At 48.2% G+C, this 20,341-nt stretch overlaps 1 protein-coding gene across 3 annotated transcripts in view; it reads right to left on the minus strand.

Moving 5' to 3' along the window:
• Positions 1 to 15,148, minus strand: part of LOC144112093 (coiled-coil domain-containing protein 125-like) — a 52,453-nt gene extending 37,305 nt beyond the window's left edge. For all 3 annotated transcript variants that reach the window (XR_013310197.1, XR_013310196.1, XM_077645174.1), the window contains exon 1: positions 14,925 to 15,148. Coding sequence is in view for 1 of the 3 variants with exons in the window: in XM_077645174.1 (XP_077501300.1) it covers positions 14,925 to 15,096 (172 nt within the window). In the remaining 2 variants the exon portion in view is untranslated. The remainder of the gene's footprint in view (positions 1 to 14,924) is intronic.
• Between the last annotated feature and the right edge of the window lie 5,193 nt (positions 15,149 to 20,341).

Genomic DNA, 20,341 nt, shown 5'->3' on the forward strand with positions numbered 1-20,341 from the left:
ATGGCGGAAAAATAAATTCTTCGCCAAGTCTCGCAGAGTGACTGGACAACTCCGTTAGTTGTTGTCCCCAAACACAACAGCAGTCTCAGGCTGCGTGGCGATTACAAAATGACCGTAAACCCAGTCATGAAGACGGATCATTATCCCTTACCCAGGCCAGAGGACCTGTATTCATTAATTGCGGAAGGCAAGGTGTTTTGTGTCCTTGACCTATCGACCGCGTATCAACAGGTTCCTCTCACAATCGAGTCAAGACCATTTTTGACCATTAATACCAGCTTGGGGCTCTTTGAATTTCAGCGCCTTCCCTATGGCGTCGCCAGTGCACCAGCGATTTTCCAATCGATGATGGATGTGGTGCTGAAGGGCATTCCGCACGTCGGATGCTACATTGATGATGTAATCGTGACGAGGTCTGACACGGCAGACTGCCAAAACACACTCGAACGTGTCTTGGACAGGTTGCGTGAGCATGGCACTGCGCTGAAAATGGCCAAGTGCCCTTTCTTTCAAAACAGCGTGACATACTTGGGCCACACTGTGACTGTCGATGGAATTTATCCAACGGAGGCAATGAAGACTGCAATTCTGGAAGCACCCGAGCCCACCACAGTTACGGAACTGGGGCTTACTTAGGCATGCTGAACTTCTATTCTAAATTCTTGAAGAATGGTTCCACCGCCGCAGAGCCGCTGTATCGGCTGCTAAGGAAGGGTCAGAAATGGTCATGGACAAGGGAATGCAGTCAGGCTTTTACCGCGACAAAACAGCTGCTCAAGAGCAGCCAGGTACTGACATTCTACGACGTAGATATGCCGACAGCAATGCTTTTCGAAGCGTCGGCGTATGGGTTGGGCGCTGTTGTCTTCAACGAAACGGTTGACTGCGAGAAAAGGCCTATCGCGTTCGCGTCCAGAACGCTGACGGCAGCTGAGAAAAAGTACGTGCAGTCTGAGCGCGAAGCATTAGCTTTGATTTTTGGGCTTAAACGGTTTCATCGCTACCTGTACGGTAGGATTCTCACGATCTGCACAGACCATCAGCCGCTACTAGGAATTCTTGGGCAGGAGAAACCAACGCTCACGTTAGCCGCAGCGCGAATGCAGCGATGGGCTGGGATACTGGCAGCGTACCAGTACCGCCTCCGGTACCGCTGGGGAAAAGATGTTCAAGTGACCGCAGCCCTTTCCAGATTACCGCAGCCTGTCACTGCAGAGGACGTTCAAGGGGAATGTCTCGCGGTGTTTCAATGGCTTCCGATAACTGCCGATGGCATTGCTACGGCGACAATACGAAACATGACCTTGTCTCGTGTGGCAGATTTCATCTTGAATGGGTGGCCTAGACAGTACGCAGAATAACTCGAAGCCTATTATAGGCGCCGCGACGAGCTTTCACTGGAACAGGGTTGCGTAACCTGGAGTGGTGATTCCGAAAGAAATGAGGGATCGCGTACTGAACTTGCTGCATGAGGAGCACCCATGGCACCAGTCGCATGAAGATGCTGGCTAGGAGTTTCGTGTGGTGGCCTGGCATTGACCTTGCAATTGAGCAGCATGTAGCGAGGTGCAAAATCTGCCAAGCGGCTCAGTCCGCCGCTCAGCCCGTACCACTGCATCCTTGGAACTATCCAGTGAAGTGTTGCTCACGCATGCATGTAGATTTTGTCTCGAAGGGTTCTCATGCGTTGCTAGTGTTATTTTATTCATTTTCTAAATTGGTCGAAGTGTGTCTGATGTCGTCGACATCAGCCTCGAAAACGGTTGAGAAATTTCACAACAGCTTTGCACCTCACGGCTTGCCTGAGGTCCTAGTGAGCGATAACGGCCCCAAGTTCACGTCCTCGCCGTTTACCGAATTCTTGTCTCGGAATGGAATCAAGCATATTCGCTCTCCACCTTATCATGCAGCATCAAACGGAGCAGGAGAACGCATGGTGCAAACCCAAGAGAGTCTTGACAGTTTCCTAATTGCTTACCGCAACACTCCAAACAGCAAGACTGCACGCACACCCGCAGAGCTGTTCTTAAAGCGACATCCTCGCACGAAAATGTCGCTACTCGAGCCCAACTTTCACATTGCCATGCAACAGAAGCAGGCGCACATTTGAAGGGGCAGCGCGATATGAGGCGCGGAACTGGGCGTGTATTTGATGTGGGGGACCATGTGTTCATGAAAGCAGTGTGCGGCGAGAGAGTGTCATGGGAAGAAGGCACAGTGTGTCAAGTGGTGAGTGCGATGACCTACATGGTGAAAGTGTTGCATCAGCTTCGGTTGGGCACGCAAACCACTTGCGTCCTCGGCATGCAGATCCCATCTCGAGTCCTGCGCGTCCAGTGCTGCAAGAGCGACGAGCACAGTCTTCCACACATGTTCCCGAGCAGGCGCCGTCAACCGCGACTGCACCGGAAGAGTCTGCGACTGCACCGCCAAATACCGAGCCACTGCCTGACTTGACGGATGCAACGACTGACACGGGACCGGCGGCTCCTACGGCAGACTTGAACAGGATAGATAAGCGGGCGAGTTGGTGATACATAATGCAAAAAACAGCGCGAACAAACGGGGACTAGACGAAGAATACACAGGAACAAGCGCTGACTCTCAACTAAAGTTTAATCACAGGAAGCACACTTATAAAAGGAAACAGAAAACGAAAAAAACACAAAATCAGAACGCATGTGTTACTATGTGATGTCCAGATATGCAACCTCACAGTCACGCAGGAGCAGGGATGGTTGGCTGACACATAATCTTGGTTTCTTTGTCATGTTATACGCCTCGATAATTTCCACGGTCGACCGAGACAGCACTCCCACGAGCCACAACCGCGGAAAAGCAACCGCTTCGGCGAAGCTCCCGTGCACGAACACCCGCAGACCGATTCCGCGGCTGATCGTCGCGCCAGTTTGGAGTGCGTGACGTCACCTTCTGCTATATATGTATGTTCTACGCCCGTGAATAAACGGCTTTTTGTTCCCAGGATGCCATCGTGCTAAGTTACTTCACAAGGGAAATTCCTTTTTTAGCGCCACACATAAACGGGACAACACAGGCGCTAAATTTCCCTCGGAAGAAACATGAACCAACTAGCCCCCACGCAAACGCTGCTGAAAAACTAGATTTTGCTCAGGCCGCAGTGCCTAGAAAGAGAAAAAAAAAAACAGCTGGAACTGCACTTTTGAATTTTGTTGATATAGTGGTGACAGCCATGCGCAGTGCGAGCTCACAAAGTACACAGCGCCGAGCGCGGCCGAGCGGTGTGGCAAGTATGTACTCGGGTCTTTGATTAGGAACTCTTTTAGGGCGTGCGTTATTCTTCGGTCCGCATACCCTCAGGTTTGCGTCATCGTCGTCGGCGGCGGCCGCACTGCCATCCGCTGGACAGAATCTTTCGTTCTGTCCCTCTCGATCGTTGCACGTTGGGTTAACTGAGATTGGTTGAGCCGCCCGTAAGCTCGGGAAAAACGAGCGCCTTGTGCGCGGGTGCGCGTGTACGCTGCCCAACCACTCTACATGACGCAGAGCGACCCCTAGTCCCCCCGCTGTCCCGAAACACGGCCCTATAAGTTGCAGAGTGAACACGGCCCAACACCCGCGGGTTTCCTGAAAGTTGCGGGGCCGTTGCCTCACCAGTGCGAAGTGAGCATCAGCGGTTAGTGCAGCGTTTTCCGTAATTATGGAGTCTCCTAGCAAACGAACTTAATTTTGTCGCAAGAAGGTTGACTCGAGTGCCTTTGTGATTCTTCACCCATGGCCCCAAGCCGCTCAACAGTGGTGAGCATGAGCTTGATTTCAGCGGGCACGATCGATATCTTTCGTCTGAGGCAGTATGACACGTATATATCCTTAACTTTCAGGTAGTGGCGGCGATAAGATTAAAACGCATGATATGATCCATGATATTCAGCATGCAACAACTCACTTAGCGATCACAAGGCTGTCATCCCTACATTAAAAATAGAACTGTCAAATTAGAAGTCTCAAAAATTGTTTCACCTCACTGCAGCGAACGGCCGAACATTCGATCACGTTACACGCGCGTAACTGTCCTGTGTGTCTTTATTTACTCCATGCAAACTTTTCGCGCTACTATATGGTACCCAAGTCATATTGCTTAAGGGCACAGGGTAAGGTAAAATTAGAAAAAAATCGTTTTTTTTTCTTTTGGAATTTTAGAAGTTCAATTCTTTCTACACATGTTCCATGATCGCACTTTCCTCAGAAAGCCATATTTACGGCTGAAAAACGCTTTTTCCGAAACCAAGTAGTGAGCGGCCACGCCCCCTTTCAGGATTAACGTCAATTTTTTCAACCAAAAAGTCCACCACCTGATTTCAAAACTTGTCTAAAATCAGCTACATTTAAAAAATTGTCTGGCAACTATTGTACAGCTCCTCTTTTTTAGCCAAGACAATCCTGAGACGCTTTGCACGTTTTTTCCACGTTTCTGCAACCTTCATGCAGCTGCGTCCGAGTGCTATCCCTTTCGATCAGTATTGTAAATTGTGCCGGTGTTGGTTGCTGCTGATAAGTTGAGATGCCCAGGGCAAAGAAGGCCTTCGTCAGGCGTGAATTTCACGGCAACCGCTACGCTCATCGTGAAAAAGCAAAAGGATGTCCACGACCGAATGAGATCCCGAACGCCGAACGCGCCAGCTCCTCGACATCGAAGCTTTCAAGATTTTCTCTGTGCTTCCAGGAAGAGGATGTGCTACAGAGCAGCAGCCAATATGCCTTAATGGACATGGACGGCATTTGTGCCGCAATTACACAGATTTGTGTGTGCAGAGAGTGCGGTGGAAGTGTTGAGCTCATCGAAATTGTGACAAAACGGGTAGGTGTTACAAGCGTTTACAGTTTGAACTGTGAAGTGTGTAGTGCCGCACAACGATTTGAGACGTCGAAGAAAACTACTTCTGGCCTCTTTGAAGCCAACCTCAGGTTAGTGTATGCCTTGAGGTCCATTGGTAAGGGAATGGCTGCAGGAAATATACTCTGTGCTATGCTAAACCTTCCTAAGCCGCCGACAAAGTTTGCGAAATACAATCAAGAGCTTCTAGGTCACATCGAAGCTGCTGCTCAGGAGTCGATGAAAAGGGCAGCTGACGAAGCTGTGCAACTGAATGAGGGGGATAAAGACATCGCAGTTGCTCTTGATGGAAGCTGGCAGAAGCGAGGCCATACTTCCAATAACGGCATAGTCTCTGCGACCAGTGTAGACTCTGGGAAAGTGCTGGATGTGGAGGTTTTGTCTAAACGTTGTCCAAAGTGCAGCATCAAGGGTACAAACAGTGACCCCCTTCATAGAGAGGTGTGCCAAAGCAACTACCAAGGCACCAGCGGCGGAATGGAAGTCGCAGGAGCACTGAAAATTTTCGGCAGGAGTGAGGAGCTTCACGGCGTTCGATACGTCAAATACCTTGGGGATGGTGACAGCAAGGCTTTTATGGCTGTGAAGGCACATATGCCATAAGGAAACAAAGCAGGAAAACTCTGATGGAAAGAGCCTCTCGGGCCGAGGCCGACTGACTGATGCAGTAATAGACATACTCCAGACGTACTATGGTTTGGCCATCAGAAGAAATGTAGGAAACCTGGATGAAATGCAAAAGGCCGTTTGGGCAACCTTCTTCCACTTATCGGCCACAGACGATGACCCATGCCATGGACTTTGCCCAAAGGGACCTGATACGTGGTGTGCCTTCAACAGAAGTCAGTCAGAGGGCAAGCCATTTTTCCACAAGGAGAGTTTGCCTGCATCTGTCTTGGAGGCTATCAAACCCATTTATAGGGAGCTATCGAAGGCTTAGCTCCTAGAGAAGTGCCTGCATGGGCGAACTCAAAATGCAAATGAGTCGTTCAACCATGTTGTTTGGGAACGCGCGCCAAAGAATGTGTTTGTTAGGCTTCGGACCCTACGGATGGCAACACTGGATGCTGTTCTTTCATTTAATGATGGTAGCATCGCACGGGCCAACGTTTTGAAGGCGTGTGGATTGAACCCAGGGAGCAACACCATCAAGTGGCTGAGGGAAGCTGACCATAAGCGCATGTACTTTGCGGACCGAGCAACACGACAGCTTACAAAAGAGGCCCGACAGTCAAAACGACAAGCCGAAAAGCGAAAAAATGACGGCGACAGTGACTACGAAGCAGGGGGCTATTAAACCAATTACTATGGAGGCGTATCTGCGAATAAAAAATGGTTTTTCACATCTTTTTTCTCTTTACGCTCTATTATCTCAAAACAGTGTTTTTTCTTACAAAGGTATCATTATTTCCAATGCCTTTCAAGACAGACGGTTGATTTTTTTTGCAATCATCTACATAAGTGTTGCCAACTACTGAACTAGAATTAAGCAATTTCACTGAGCAGTTATTTTGTTATGAATTTTGAAATGCGCAAAGAAAGGCCAGATTTGTGTACTACCGGAAAAATTTTTATTAAAAATCGAATTTTCAACACATTTCAAATATTCTAGTTCAGTAAAAAGAGCACAAAATTTGGCAAACAATGATATATGTATTATTAGGCTACTGTTATTAGTTAGTGAGAAACATGTACCTCAACATGGCCTAAAATGCATGGGAAGTATAGGGCTTACCCTGTGTCCTTAACCTCGTTGTGCGCTATACTGACATGATTTACTTGCATACGACCATTGGCACATTTTGTGCGCCTCTTCGTGCAGCCATCGCATATATAAGCTCATCCGTTCAATTCGCAAGCCATTTTCACGCGTCCTCGGCATGCTTCATGATCGAGGCGTCTTTATATCCACTTAGCATGGCATGATGTTTACTGCGCGTTTAAGAAAAGGGGATGAGCGATAGGTATTCCATTACTCCCACCACCTAAAATTTCTTACGTATAGAAATTTTTGGAAGCCGTGGGTGGTGCCCAGAAGTCAACCTATAGGAGGCAGGTGGGCCACCTAGGTCCCGTGACCTTGCGGCGTCATCACAACAGCAAAACCGGCGCCCGCTTCTATTCACCCCTGCAGAAAATGCTTTCCCCAAGCGTGAAAGAGGATTAAGTGTAATTTGCGGAAGGGGCTGAGAGTCAACCCACCCTCTGCAGTCGGGCTGGCCCAGCCCGACTCGACGGTAGCTTAGCTCGAGCCGGCAGCCGGTTTTCAGCCCGGCAGCCAACTCGAGCCGACTTTTGTCGGGCTCATGTAAACCGCCATTGAGCTCCTTGTAGGACGCACTGATGACCTAAGAGAACTGTGCAAGACCAAATTTTGTGCAGGATCTTAATGACGGCGTCGGAAATACCTCGTAGGTGGGGACCAATGACTAGCCGCGCATTGCCAGCGACTTCCGGATAAATCCACGCCGCTGCTCAGCGAAGCTAATCTAAAAACGTTGGCCGCTGCTGTACCCGCCATGGACGCGGCAACTTTCTGCGAAGGCAGCAGCGCCCCTTCTGTCCCTGTGCTGTTGTCCGCACTGTCGCCGCTGAATAGGACAATTAACCACATCGAAGGGAAAATAGCGGGGTTTAAGTTGATAGTTTCTTCCAGTGCAACGGCACACGGCCAAAGAAGGGAATAATGGCGAACACAGCGCCGACTTACAACTGCCAAACAGTCTGGCAAAATAGCTGTGTCATCGCTGTGTTCATCCTTCCCTTCTTTGGTCGTGTGCTGTTGCACTGAAAAAAAAACTATGAACTATGAAGCTACATTGCCAACTAGTCCAACAACTAACTCTTCTGAAAACTGAGGGGCTTTATCCACGACCTCTCCACAGCCCCAGCTGGAGACGCCAGTTAATATGCCCTCTCCTGTGGGCGCCGAGCGACAACGCCGAAGAAACCCTGCCCTTGTGTAGGCAGATGGGGGAAGCGCCCAGGCCTTCACCGCCAGTTGCGCGTTGAGGGGTTCAAGTTTAATCAAGTCGGCGTTCCAAGTAAGCGTCGGAAGCAAGGAAAGCTGCAGTCCTCATCCATCGTTTTATTTCTTCCTCGAGGTCCTCATCCTTCCCTCCTTGCTGTATTGTAGGCTGTGATCAGACGACACTCTGGCAGCAGCCAGAGTCCTTCAATACTGCCCCGCCCAAGCATACGTCCTTCGCAGATGAGTGCTCTTCTCGAGCTCCACCGTGGGAGGCAGGAAGTGGCTGAAGAGAGTGAGCGGAACTTCAAGGTCGTGGCAGCACGGGGAGGCTGTATTCTTAACTAAATCGGGATGGCCGGCAAGTTCTAGGTAGCTACCCTTCCTTAACGCTGCAAAGAACCCCCCCCCCCCCTTTCCTGAAAGCTGTGGGCCAAATATAGCCCAGAAATGGCCAGATATCCATTTTTTTTCACGACAACCGGACCAAAAGGTATCCCAGTTTCGCTGTTTATAATATAATAATAATTGGTTTTGGGGGGAAAGGAAATGGCGCAGTATCTGTCTCATATATCGTTGGACACCTGAACCGCGCCGTAAGGGAAGGGTAAAGGTGGGAGTGAAAATAACCCAATCTGGTAATCCCAACTTGACAAATAGCCAACCAAGCCTGTTTTCTTTCGGCGCCCACGTGCTTTCCTGACGTCATATTGCTTGCGAACAGGGAGAAGTCTGCTAGCGGAAGCGCCGGTAATACGCGGTGTCAGCAGTTCGGCAATCAAACGCTTCCCAGACGTGCGTTCGCATCCATCGGCGGTGCTTGCAGATTCATCCTACTCTGTAAAACAGGTAAAGCGACAACCAGCGCAGAAGGTAAAAGAATATTCACCGTAATGAGAGCTCAGCTTGCGTTTTACGCTTTGTAAACCAGCAATACCTATTTATACACAGAGCTATGTAAACAGCAGTAGCCCTTCAGTGCAGTCGTCAACATCGGCACATTCATGCGGGATCGTGCGCATTCGGTAAATGGCGAGATATTTACGAAGCAAGCAGCCGATATTGAAATCAACGCCAAGGGAGCCTGGGTGGTCGCGGAGCCGTGCGGCCACGTGGACGGGCCTTAGTGGACGTGGACGGGCAAAACCGCCTCCACCGAAGCGACGACGCTGGTTTGAGCAACATACATCGCTGGTGCAGACGAAACCCCAGCGATGTCATCACTGGCTGACCTCAATGTGGTGGCGGCATTCCCCGAATACATTCACCAAACTTTTGAGCAGCCGTTCGTCTTACAGCATTCTGGGTGGAGTAATAAGATTTCTCTTTGCGTATAGCTTACATGTGTTCGTCAAGTTGTGGAGTCTAGCTTGCGGCAGGGGTTCGGACCAATGACATATGCACTTTCAATTGCATGCTTTCTGAGACTTGCGATAAGGGTTCGGACCGATGACATATGCACCTTCAGTTGCATGTTTTGAGGGGCGGTTGAGGTGTCTACCGGGATGTCGAGATCTGAGAGCTACTGCGTCCTTTTTTTAAATACACACGTTTTCGTATACTCCTTCACGTGGGTAAGCAGACTCAAGTGCCCTCCGAATTTGTTTGATGTGTGCCGGTGCAGTTACGGGGTGCGGCACTTGCCTCGCTCTTGGGAGGGAAGTGCGAGGAGGACAGTGGAAAGCAACGAGAGGGCGCAGGAGGGACTCCTCTCGCCGCCCGCCATGCGCATGCGCGCCACTTCCTCCCGCAGACGAGCCAGTGACGTTCTCCAGTCCCTGCCACACTCAAGTCTTGCCCACTGAGTGCCTGAGTGCGCCCGCATCGTGCGTGCTGTGTTGCCCTTCTCGGACCCCTCTCCTTCCTTTCCTCCCTACCCTTATTCCCAATCACTCCTCCCGGGTGCTATGCCGTGCTCCCCTAGAGGGTAGCCAAATACCGCACCCGTAACGCCAATCCTCCAACCAACCAAGCCAGTGACGTTCGGTGAGGCGGTGCTCTGTGCGCGGTCGGAATCGGTGATTATGTCTACCGTCCCGCTCCGGCAGCGCGAATTCTCCATTTTAAGCTATGCTCGCGCGTGCATTCTGCGCACTATTCCTGTCCAGATAGCACAACGCAGACATCATCCGAAAGCTTAATGCACACCGCTATAGTGCAGCTGCGTGTCAACTGCACAAGATGTGGTATTGCAGATGACGAACTCGGTAGTTTGACTGATATTATAACCCACTTCAGAAAACGTTTCTTAAGAAACTACTTTACTTGGGATTGTTTCGTTTGGCCTAAGTATAGAATAGAGGTTGATCTAAGAAGTTGTGGTATCAGAATATTTATTTTCTATTTTCAGTGCCCTAAAGGCCCAATGCGGGCATTACATGGGGGAGGGGGGGGGGGATTCAACAAAGAAAACTTGACAAATATACAACACAGCATATAAACCGCTGGAAACAGAAATAAACAAGTTAAGCAGCCAGGTACAAGCTAATAGGAGGGGGCGGGGATGGCTAGGAACGGGTTCTGAAAAAATGCACATGTAGCAAATCCCACAAAACAAAACAAAAATCGCACCTTCAGAAGTTACAAAACATGGCATCTAACATTTCATGGAACGTTCACTGAATTGTATTTGATCGGCGGCCTTTTAAATGTAGCAAAATTTGGCAATTTACGGCACGAACATCTGCTGTTTATCGTGGTGCACAGCAGCAATATTTTTGCCTGTTGGGGTGGACATTTTAATAGTGAAGTGTGCTAAGTTTAATCTATTCATCTTCATTAGTGCGTTTTAATTGCCTTTCCAATTTGAAAATTTCCGTAATACCGCCTCACGATCAAAACAAATTACTACAAAACTGGTGGCCCGCTGTCACTTTGCGAAAAACGAAGTCGTGTGTTTGAGAAGAGTGATACATGCCCCCTTAATTGTAGCCGCACTGTGCTATTTCAATTTTGGCTTTTCTAATGGACTGAAAAACATGACAGAAAGAAATCAGTATTGTTCCACGGTCACTCTTCTGTGAAATGCAGAACTTCTGGAATTACAATTGTTTTTACATATTCTAAATTAATGGGAATGCCATAATTTTCTCGCGCAGTTGGATTCGTATTTGACAGCAATGTGCTAAAATATAAATTTTTTTATACGCATAATTCAGACATAGAACACTTATGTCAGTGAACGAATCACTATCTTTTGCAATAACATTTAAGCGGGGAGACAGCAAAGATGCCTGTTTACATTACACTGACAACCAACGATTATAGATGACAACTGTTGTACATGTATTAATGAAAAAGCTACAAAACGCTGCAGCGTGCTGGCTGGAATAACTGATGATTTAACCTGTACATGATCTTAGCTACTTGAGAAATCAATGTGAATTTCCTTGATGTAATTACAAACGACTGAATATGTACTGCTACCCTACATTTCTCTAGTCACGTACATCCTTGCCTCCGAGAATTCGCGATATGCATTGTGTCGTCATTCTCAAATCGTTATTGCACATTTGGGGATAGTGCAACGTCCAATGGGGGCACTCTTCAGATACTAGGGGGCAAAAAATCTTTGACCGTAGTGAGAACGGTTGCATATATGGGCGGTTTTTAGCGGAGACTATAGCCGACTAGCGATCGAACGAGTTGTGTCAAGGTGCGATGCCTTTTTCACTCTCTGAAGCAGAAATAGCGCAAACGTTAATCGTTTTCCGCGACGTTGTTTCAGTTAAAACTCGCCTGCAGTGTTGCAAAGTTTGTTGTAACTTGGTTCGCGGACGTCATGGTCGGCCGCGCTGAGATCTGTGGCTATCCTTCTACGACTTACGATCCGTGACCATCTACGAAAAATATCACAGCTAAAGGTGTCTCGAGTGAGCTAAAATGAATGTCGGTATTCGTACCGCAAGATATCATGTTTTGCTACGGCACATGCCTGTGCCGCCGCACGGGCGGCAGTGACAGGCGCGCCAATCAGTACGCTGGAAACTTAATCGTAAAACACCTTGTCCGCACCGCGCCCTCACGCGGCCGTGCGCACGCACGCAAGGACGTGTCCGTATACGGCTCCAAAACGATCGTACAGCGGCCTTTAGTCCAGGTCTCCAGAGCTGAGGGCCGCGCAGCGTAGGACAGGAGTGACCCACAAATGAGAAACGGCAGCGCTTCAAGATACCGTGCACGATGCAACGGTCAGCCAGGGCTCATTTGTGCAAAACGCAAGCGCCACCTTTGCACTAATAACTGCTTTACAAGTTTCCGCACAAATGTGAAGCACAGCTCGTGCATATAAAAGGAAGCGCTGCACTAAGCGAAAGACACACGGTAAGTGTTTTTTTTTTTTGCACTTGACCCCTGTTGTTGCTTTTCTTGCGAGAAATCTACAAAATGCCCACCATGTAAGCAAATCGCCTGAAAGTTGTTTTTGCACGTTCCGAGAACACAAAGACTTCTATAGGAAGGAATCAATTTATTTTCTTGAGATGAAAAAAAATCAGGTCATAAGAGGTTAAAGGGGCTTTGAAAGGCGCTCTCAATAAAGTTGAGGTATGCCTAGGATGCTGAAGGACGCCGCTTCACAAATATCCTACAAGAATTTTTTAATGCGTTTTGTGGAAGCTGCGCTAACTGTAGTGAAAATTTGAGTTTCATTGTCCGGCGCTTCCCCACCAGCCAACGCCATTAGCGCACGTGTTTCTGGTCCGACTAGGTCCGAGGGGCAAAACATTCCCCCTACACAGGAGTATCTCACCGGGTGGAGAAAGGCTGCGAGGCGTCTCGAATCTGCGAACAAAGGCGGCAACGAAAGGCTAGACACCAGAAAAACCGGTTCAGAACCGAAAGTCGACGATTTTGCCCATCGGGCCACACCTTCCTGACGTCACACTGTTTACACCAGGGAGAGGTGTTTCCATTACCTCCGCCGGCTGCCGACGCGCGCAGGAATTCCCAGGAGGGCGGAGCTTCCTGACCCGCCGGAGTGGCCACGGGGTAATGCGTGCCGTCTCAAAAAAGAGTTGGCGCGCCGAACCAATAATAACCCCCTGCTGCTGACGTCACTAGCACGACGTGACGTCGTATGCCAGCTTTCGCGCGAAAGTCCGACACCGCTGGTGGCCGCTATGTGCGAAAGCGGGGATTTTTAAGAAAGAAATTGTAAATTGTTCGCTCGCATTTGACGCCTCCCACGCGTCGTGAACGCCGAGGTGCTGGGTTCGATCCCCACTGCCCAGTGCTGCAGGTACCCACTGTTTTGTAATGGGTACAAGATTTTCCCCTGCCTGGTGCTCGGCTTTACTGGGGTGAAATGCTTGGGACTGTTTTTCCCACGCAATTTGCAGGGTCCTGACGTCAAAACTACATGACCACGCGCGGTCATAGACAATGCAACAGTGATGACGTCACTACACAATTCCTCATTGGTCTACAGCGTCGTGACCTCATTCCACTATCATTACGTGGGCGCCGGACAATTTCGACCACGGGGTTTTTTTTAACGTTCACTGACAACGCACAGAACACGGACCTCTAGCATTTCGCCTCCATCGGAATGCGAATGCCACGGTCAGCAGCCGAGCGCCACAACCACCGCGGCGACTGCGCTGAAAAGGGTCGACCCCTTGGATCGTCAACTGGGCGCGCTGCGCCTGACCGCTGACGACGTTCGTTCGACTTGTTAAAAGAGAGGCTTGCTCTGTCTTGGGGGGTATACAAAATAAAATAAAACAAAATAACGGACACTATACGTGTCTGCGAAGTGATAGGCAAAGTGGACCCCACAGCCGCTGAAGGGACCCATTAACGCTATCGCGTCATAACCTTAAGGGGGAGCTTAAATGTCCCCTAAATTTCTTTCATAGAAAACATTTTTCAATAGGGAGTTGTTTATGAATGCAGTGTTTTTCTCATATCGTTAAGAATGCACCACAAAATCAATAAATCCGCATATCCCCCTGGGGATGCTTGTAGTATTAGTATTAGTATAGTAGTAAAGGAAATGGAGCAGTATCTCCCTCATATATCGTTGCACACCTGAACCGAGCCGTAAGGTAAGGGATAAAGGAGGGAGTGAAAGAGGAAAGGAAGAAAGAGGTGCCGTAGTGGAGGGCTCCGCAATAATTTCGACCACCGGGGGATCTTTAACGTGCACTGACATCGCACAGCACACGGTCGCCTTAGCGTTTTTCCTCCATAAAAACGCAGCCGCCGCGGTCGGGTTCGAACCCGGGAACTCCGGATCAGTAGCCGAGTGCACTAACCACTGAGCCGCCGCGGCGGGTGCCTGCTCACCCCGTTGTTGTGCTTCGACGTCAATTGGCGCTACCGACACCGCGCTTCCCGTTGGAGTCAGTCTACCTTCGCCGCGTAAGTGGTAGGCCAAAAAAAGAAAAGAAAAAAGAGCTTTTTGAACCAGCGCGCCCTTTAACGATAAAAGATTTCGAGCGGCCGATTGCGGCTGCCGTAGGAAGGCAGCCCAGAAAACTAACCCCATTGGTTTTCTATGACAGTCTACTCGGTACGAGCGCAGGGCAAACTTTAAAAACCTGACAATATCCCATGCTTGCCGCAGAATTCAGTGTCGTACAAGAAAGCTGGGCTTGTTTTGCCCGCGACGGAGACCATTTGGAGAACTGACACGAATAATACCGAAGCGCCTCCTGCGTTACTTGGCTGTTGACACCGACAAGGTGAACTTCACTGAAGTGCTTGCGAGCATGCACCACCGGCGCGTCTTGTGGGTGAAAAATAACTGCACGAAGATTCTGGCTCGAAGCATGATGAGCACAGAAGCGCCAAAACGGTGCCTGCTCACCCCGTTGTTGTGCTTCAACGTCAATTGGCGCTACCGACACCGCGCTTCCCGTTGGAGTCAGTCTACCTTCGCCGCGTAAGTGGCAGGCAAAAAAAAAAAAGAGGTTTTTGAAACAGCGCACCCTTTAACGAGAAAAGATTTCGAGCGCGTGATTGCGGGTGCTGTAGGAAGGCAGCCCAGAAACACGCGCGCGAGCAAAGCGGCTGAGGTCGTCGCCACAGCGTGCAGGAGCGGGTCCAAGTACAACCGCGGGCGCACAGAGAATCTCTCACCAGAGGCTGGGCTCCATTCAGGCAGCTTGGTCAGGTCCCCGAGCGACGCAGAGGCTCGCCGCTCGGCCAGGCCCAGGTCTCCCTCGAACGCGTCCTCCATAGCCCCGGAAGCAGCTGTGCCGCCGACGACGCGTGGCGCCGCCGGCAGCTGGCGCGATTGATACGTGCGCATCGCGACGCGAGCCGCTGGGGATGGCTCGTCGGCCGGGAAGTGGGCGGAGGTGTGCCGGCGGAGCGCGGGTCGCTTCAAGCGATGAAAGCTCAGGGCGGCACGAGAGGGCGCTAAGAGCGCTGCCGGTTAGCTCCCAATCGCCCGTTTGAATCTCGCGTAAAAGGCGCGCGGTTTCAAAGAACGGAGGGCTGACGTTTGGAGGACAGCCTGTAGTAACACAGCGTACTGAAATAGCTAGAGTGCAAAACTAGCCGCTATGGTTGGGTTTTTCTTGACACAAAAGGTGCGTATGTCAATGTAAGCGGGGAAGTGTACTCTAGGACGTTCTATCGGAAGTGGGGCTAGATGCCCAAGAAGTCGAGCTTATAAGGGCTGTACACAGGAATATAACAGCGCAAATAAACTGTCAAGGGCAAAATGCTGCAAAGCAGATGAATGTAGAGGTTCTTGTCGCCACTGTTCTTCATGATTAATATAATAAAGATAGTTTAATTTAGCGTAATTGTCTTTAAGGTGAAACGATTGCCAGATGATGCGGCACTTTTTGCAGATAGCGAAATCGAGCTACTGCTCCTCTCGTTATATCTCGAAAAAAAAAGCAGCAAACTTTGGATTCGAATTCAGTGTTCGAAAATCGGGCGTTATGGTATTTAACGACAGCGAGACTGGGACAGTATCGACACAGGAGCGTGAAATGACGCGCGTAGTGAAGTAAAAATATCTGCGGAAGTGGAATGATGAGGACAGGGAATATATGTAAATACCTATGGGCCACGGCACTGCTGACGAAATGCCACGCCACTCACCGTTCATGCTGTTTCAGGCGCTGCTGCTGACCGGATTCTACTCTCAGCCACCTGTTTCACCGAGATGCCTACCGGATCCGCAAGCTGCCACCGCTGACTGGATTCTTGACATCTGCAACCGTTGTACAGATTACCTGTGCGCACCGCAGCCGTTTTTCGAGGCGTCCAACCTTCTGACCTGGCAACGCACAACAATATCAGCTGATCAGGACACCTACATAAGGCGTGCGGTTTTCACCGTCCCCTTGGGTCACGGCGCTGCTGACGAAATGCCACGCCACTCACCATTCATGCTGCTTCAGGTTAGTTATTACGAATATTCCTGTTACCGAGATGACGATGTCTGCCCTTTAGCAATGTCGTGCCCCCCCCCCCCCTTCCCCCCCCCCCCCCCACACACACACACACCCCCAAGTCCTGAACCGTTTTCGCACTGTGGCAACGTATATATGGCACTTTTTGGTTCTGGGAGGGGACATTGAACTGAACCCGGGTCCTATGACAAAGGCTCAGAAAGCTTGAGCTTGTTTATGACGCTGTTCAAAGGCTCGAGGCTAGCCACGCGAACATCCTTGAAAGTGTTAATAAGATCGTAACCATTCATATCGACTTGCAAAAGGATATGCAGTCTGTAACTAAACGTGTACATGAACTTGAGCTCAAAAACCAGTGAAGTTCAGACCTGCTAAATGAATTTGTCTTTAGCTAAACGTGTGGAAGAACTTGAACTTAAGAATCAGTCAACACATTTATCGGAGGCTTCCACGAGCTGCAGTCACGATGTGTCTAACATTCATGTTGAAACTGATGGTCTGGAAAACCGATCGCGCCGGTCCAACATTCTTTCTATGACGTTCCTGACAAGGATAAGGCTGAAACTTGAGAAGACTCTGAACGTCTTGTTACCGAATTTTGTTCTGATAAACTTGGTCTTACTGTATCTTCATTATCCCGGGCTCACCGCATATAGGCCATTTTTCAGACGACAAAAACCGGCCTATTATTGCTGAGTTTTCCAACGAAAAAGAAGTTGAATCTGTCATGAGTAGGGGCTACAAGCTCAATAATACGAACTTCAGTATTCCACGCGATTACTCTCAAACTGTTCGCAATAAATGCCGCCAACTACTCACGTATGCAAAATCAGTAAAATCAGAAGGTGACAAAGTGCGTTTGTTTTTGATAAACTGTATATCAATAGTGTGTCTTACTTCTGGGATAACGAAGCCAATCGTGCAGTGCGGGTGTCTCAAGAGTGACGCAGCCCTTCCAGTCCTCATAAATTGGCAGACAAACCACCCTTGCGGTCACTTGCACAGCGCTGCGATGTTTTGGGTACAAACTTCCTCTAAACCAACATAAGAAGTGTTCTTTTTAAAACGTGGCTCTTTCTTCACTAATCGATTCGTGCTGTTCGTCCATCATCGCGCTTACCGAGACTTGGTTAAATGACACGATTCCTGACAATGTCCTTTTCACGTGCGATTCTGAATTTAACATATTTCGTGGTGACCGCGTGGGCCGTAGGGGTGGTGGTGTACATCTAGCAGTTAAGAAAGAGATCACAGCTTTGCTTATTGACGTCGCGTCATGCCTGGATTCAGTGTGGGTTCGCATACAATGTGGCCCTTCTGTTATTATTATTGGTGTAGTCTACCGGCCTCCTGACATGAACACTTCATTCTTAAGTGAATTTTATCGAATATTAAGCGAACTTGCTGTTCGGTTACCGAAGTAAAGCTTCCTGTTGCTAGGTGATTTTAACTTTCGGACAATTAACTGGTTCTCACTATTTGCTCCAACTAATGATCCGGAAGCTCGGGCTTTCCTCCAGTCTTGCCTGGACTTCTCATTGCAGCAACTAATCTCCGAATCCACGCGTTGTTCCACCACTTCTGCAAATGTTCTGGATCTTGTCTTAACCAATAATCCTTATCTTTGTTTTAATATTACGCTCTTAGAAGGACTTTCGGATCAGTCCATGATCACAGGAAAGATTAATTTCACACTCCATAAAAATTAACTCGCAAGAAACAAATCAGGGGCTACAACCGAGCAAACTTCGATGAAATTAACGCCAAGATGACAGTTTTTGCTGAGGGTTTCCTTCTCCATTTCTTAACACGTTCAGGGGAGGACAACTGGAACCTTTTCAGCAACAAACTTGTTGCACTTATCGACAGATATATACCTGTTATCACTATACCACACACTAACACCGCGCCCTGGTTTAATAGACATCTGCGTCGCCTGAACAATACGAAAAAGCGTCTTTACAGACAGACCGACAAAAACAGGCACTCTGATTCCTGGCAACGATGCAACAAAGTGCGGTAATGATTATCAGACGGTGCTTAAATCTGCTCGTCGCCATTTCTTCACCAACGATTTAGCATCAATGATAAAGAATAACCCTTGGAAGTTCTGGCATACGATCAACCCTTCGAATCATTCTGATATAACTCTTACCAATGCCGAAGGAGGCAGCGTTCCTGTGACTGAATGCGCACAAATTCTTAACGACGCATTCACATCAGTCTTTACCCGAGAGGAGGTTTATTTAGTCCCTGCCACTACGAATCATTCTAACACCTTAATGTCCGAAACAGTTATTAGCGAGACTAGTATCTTATCTTTACTAAGGAAACTTAAAACTACATCAGCGTCTGAACACCATGGTTTTAATAACAAAATGCTCAAGAACTCATCTGAAGGTATCCATCGCATCTTGTCCGCTATTTTTTCCAAATCCCTTTCACCTGGTTTGGTTCCACATGACTGGCGCCTAACAAAGGTGGTGTCTATTTTCAAGTTCGGTGATCGTTCTTTACCCCTGAATTACCGACCAATTTCATTAACTAGCATGATTTGTAAACTCCTTGAACACGTGATTTAGTCGCAGGTTTTTAACCTTTAAGAACACACAACATCGTCTTTAAATACCAACCCGACTTCCGTAAAGGGTACTCGTGCGGAACTCAACTTGCTGGTTTCATCCACGAACTTCATTCATCTGTTGATGCTGGAATTCAAGTCGACTCCATATTTCTTGATTTTTCCAAAGCGTTCAACAGGGTCCCTCATAACCGGTCATTAACCAAATTAACACTTCTTAATATTCACCCTCTTGTTATTGCATGAGTTAAAGATTTTCTCTGTTCCAGGTTTCAGTTTACCAGTGCCAATAACCATAATTCGTCTCTCAGCAAAGTACATTCTGGCGTCCCACAAGGAAGCGTGCTTGGCCCCTTGCTTTTTTATATTTATTAACGATTTACCGAACTCCATTTCTTCCCGAATCAGACTTTTTGCCAACGATTGTGTAATTTATCGCAAAATTTATACTAACGAAGATCGCCTAGCCTTAAAATCCGACGTCGGGACAGTAACAGCATGGTGCTCTACTTGGCTTATGCAACTTTTCCAAAACAAAATTTGTCTTTTACTAACCGAATGTCTCGATTTCAAACAGCGTATTCTTTAAATAACACTCCAGTCGAGTTGGTAACCACGTATATATACCTCGGTCTTCACGTTCATTCAGACCTAACATGGAACCACCACATTAACCTTATTCTTGAATTTGCTAATCGGTCATTAGGCCTCTTAAAACATAACTTGAAACATGCTCTCACATCCGATTACGTGCTTACACCACTCTTATTCGACCTAAAATTGAATATGCTTTGCCTATTTGGGACCGTCATTAGGCACATTTACTAAATAACATCGAATAATTGCAGAATCGCGCAGCTCATTTCATCTACTCTGATTATTCACGTCATACCAGCATCACAGCCTTGAAGAAACGCTCTGATCTGCAAGATCTAAATCTCCGTCGTAAAGTTGCAGGCCTATCACTTTTTCGTAAACTGTATCGTCACTCAACGCCTCATAATGGCTTTTTTCTTTGCCTTCCTCCATTTCTGACCACCCCCACCATCCATTTAATGTTAAGCGCTTGTCATGCCGTACATCTAACTATGCACTTTCATTCATTCCACGCACTATAACTAACTGGAATGCTCTCCCTTCAGATGTTGCTACCACCAGTGATCCGAAGAAATTTTATAAACTAATGTCTGCCACTACTTCGGCGTAACAACTTTTAGTACATTGTTAACTTACCAGTGCATTAGGTTTTGTATTTTATTTCTGTTATTAATGATTCTCGTTTTATTTTCAGGCCGTTGTGGATAGGCATTGTATAACTTGTATTAACTTTACTGCCTGATGCTCTGTTAATGTTTTTTTTTCTTGCCATTTATGCTTCAATGTTTAATTATGCCGGTTTTGTATTTTTATTCCAAAGATATGCTTTTATCTGTTTTTTCTTTGTGTTTATTGAATTTTTGGCTTATTTATTTCTTTCATTTGATTACTTGCCCCTGTACCCCCCCCCCCCCCCCCCTATGTAATACTCTCAATTTGAAGGCCTT

The sequence above is a fragment of the Amblyomma americanum genome, chromosome 1 (genome assembly GCF_052857255.1).
Source record: "Amblyomma americanum isolate KBUSLIRL-KWMA chromosome 1, ASM5285725v1, whole genome shotgun sequence".
Taxonomy (NCBI): Eukaryota; Metazoa; Arthropoda; class Arachnida; order Ixodida; family Ixodidae; genus Amblyomma; species Amblyomma americanum.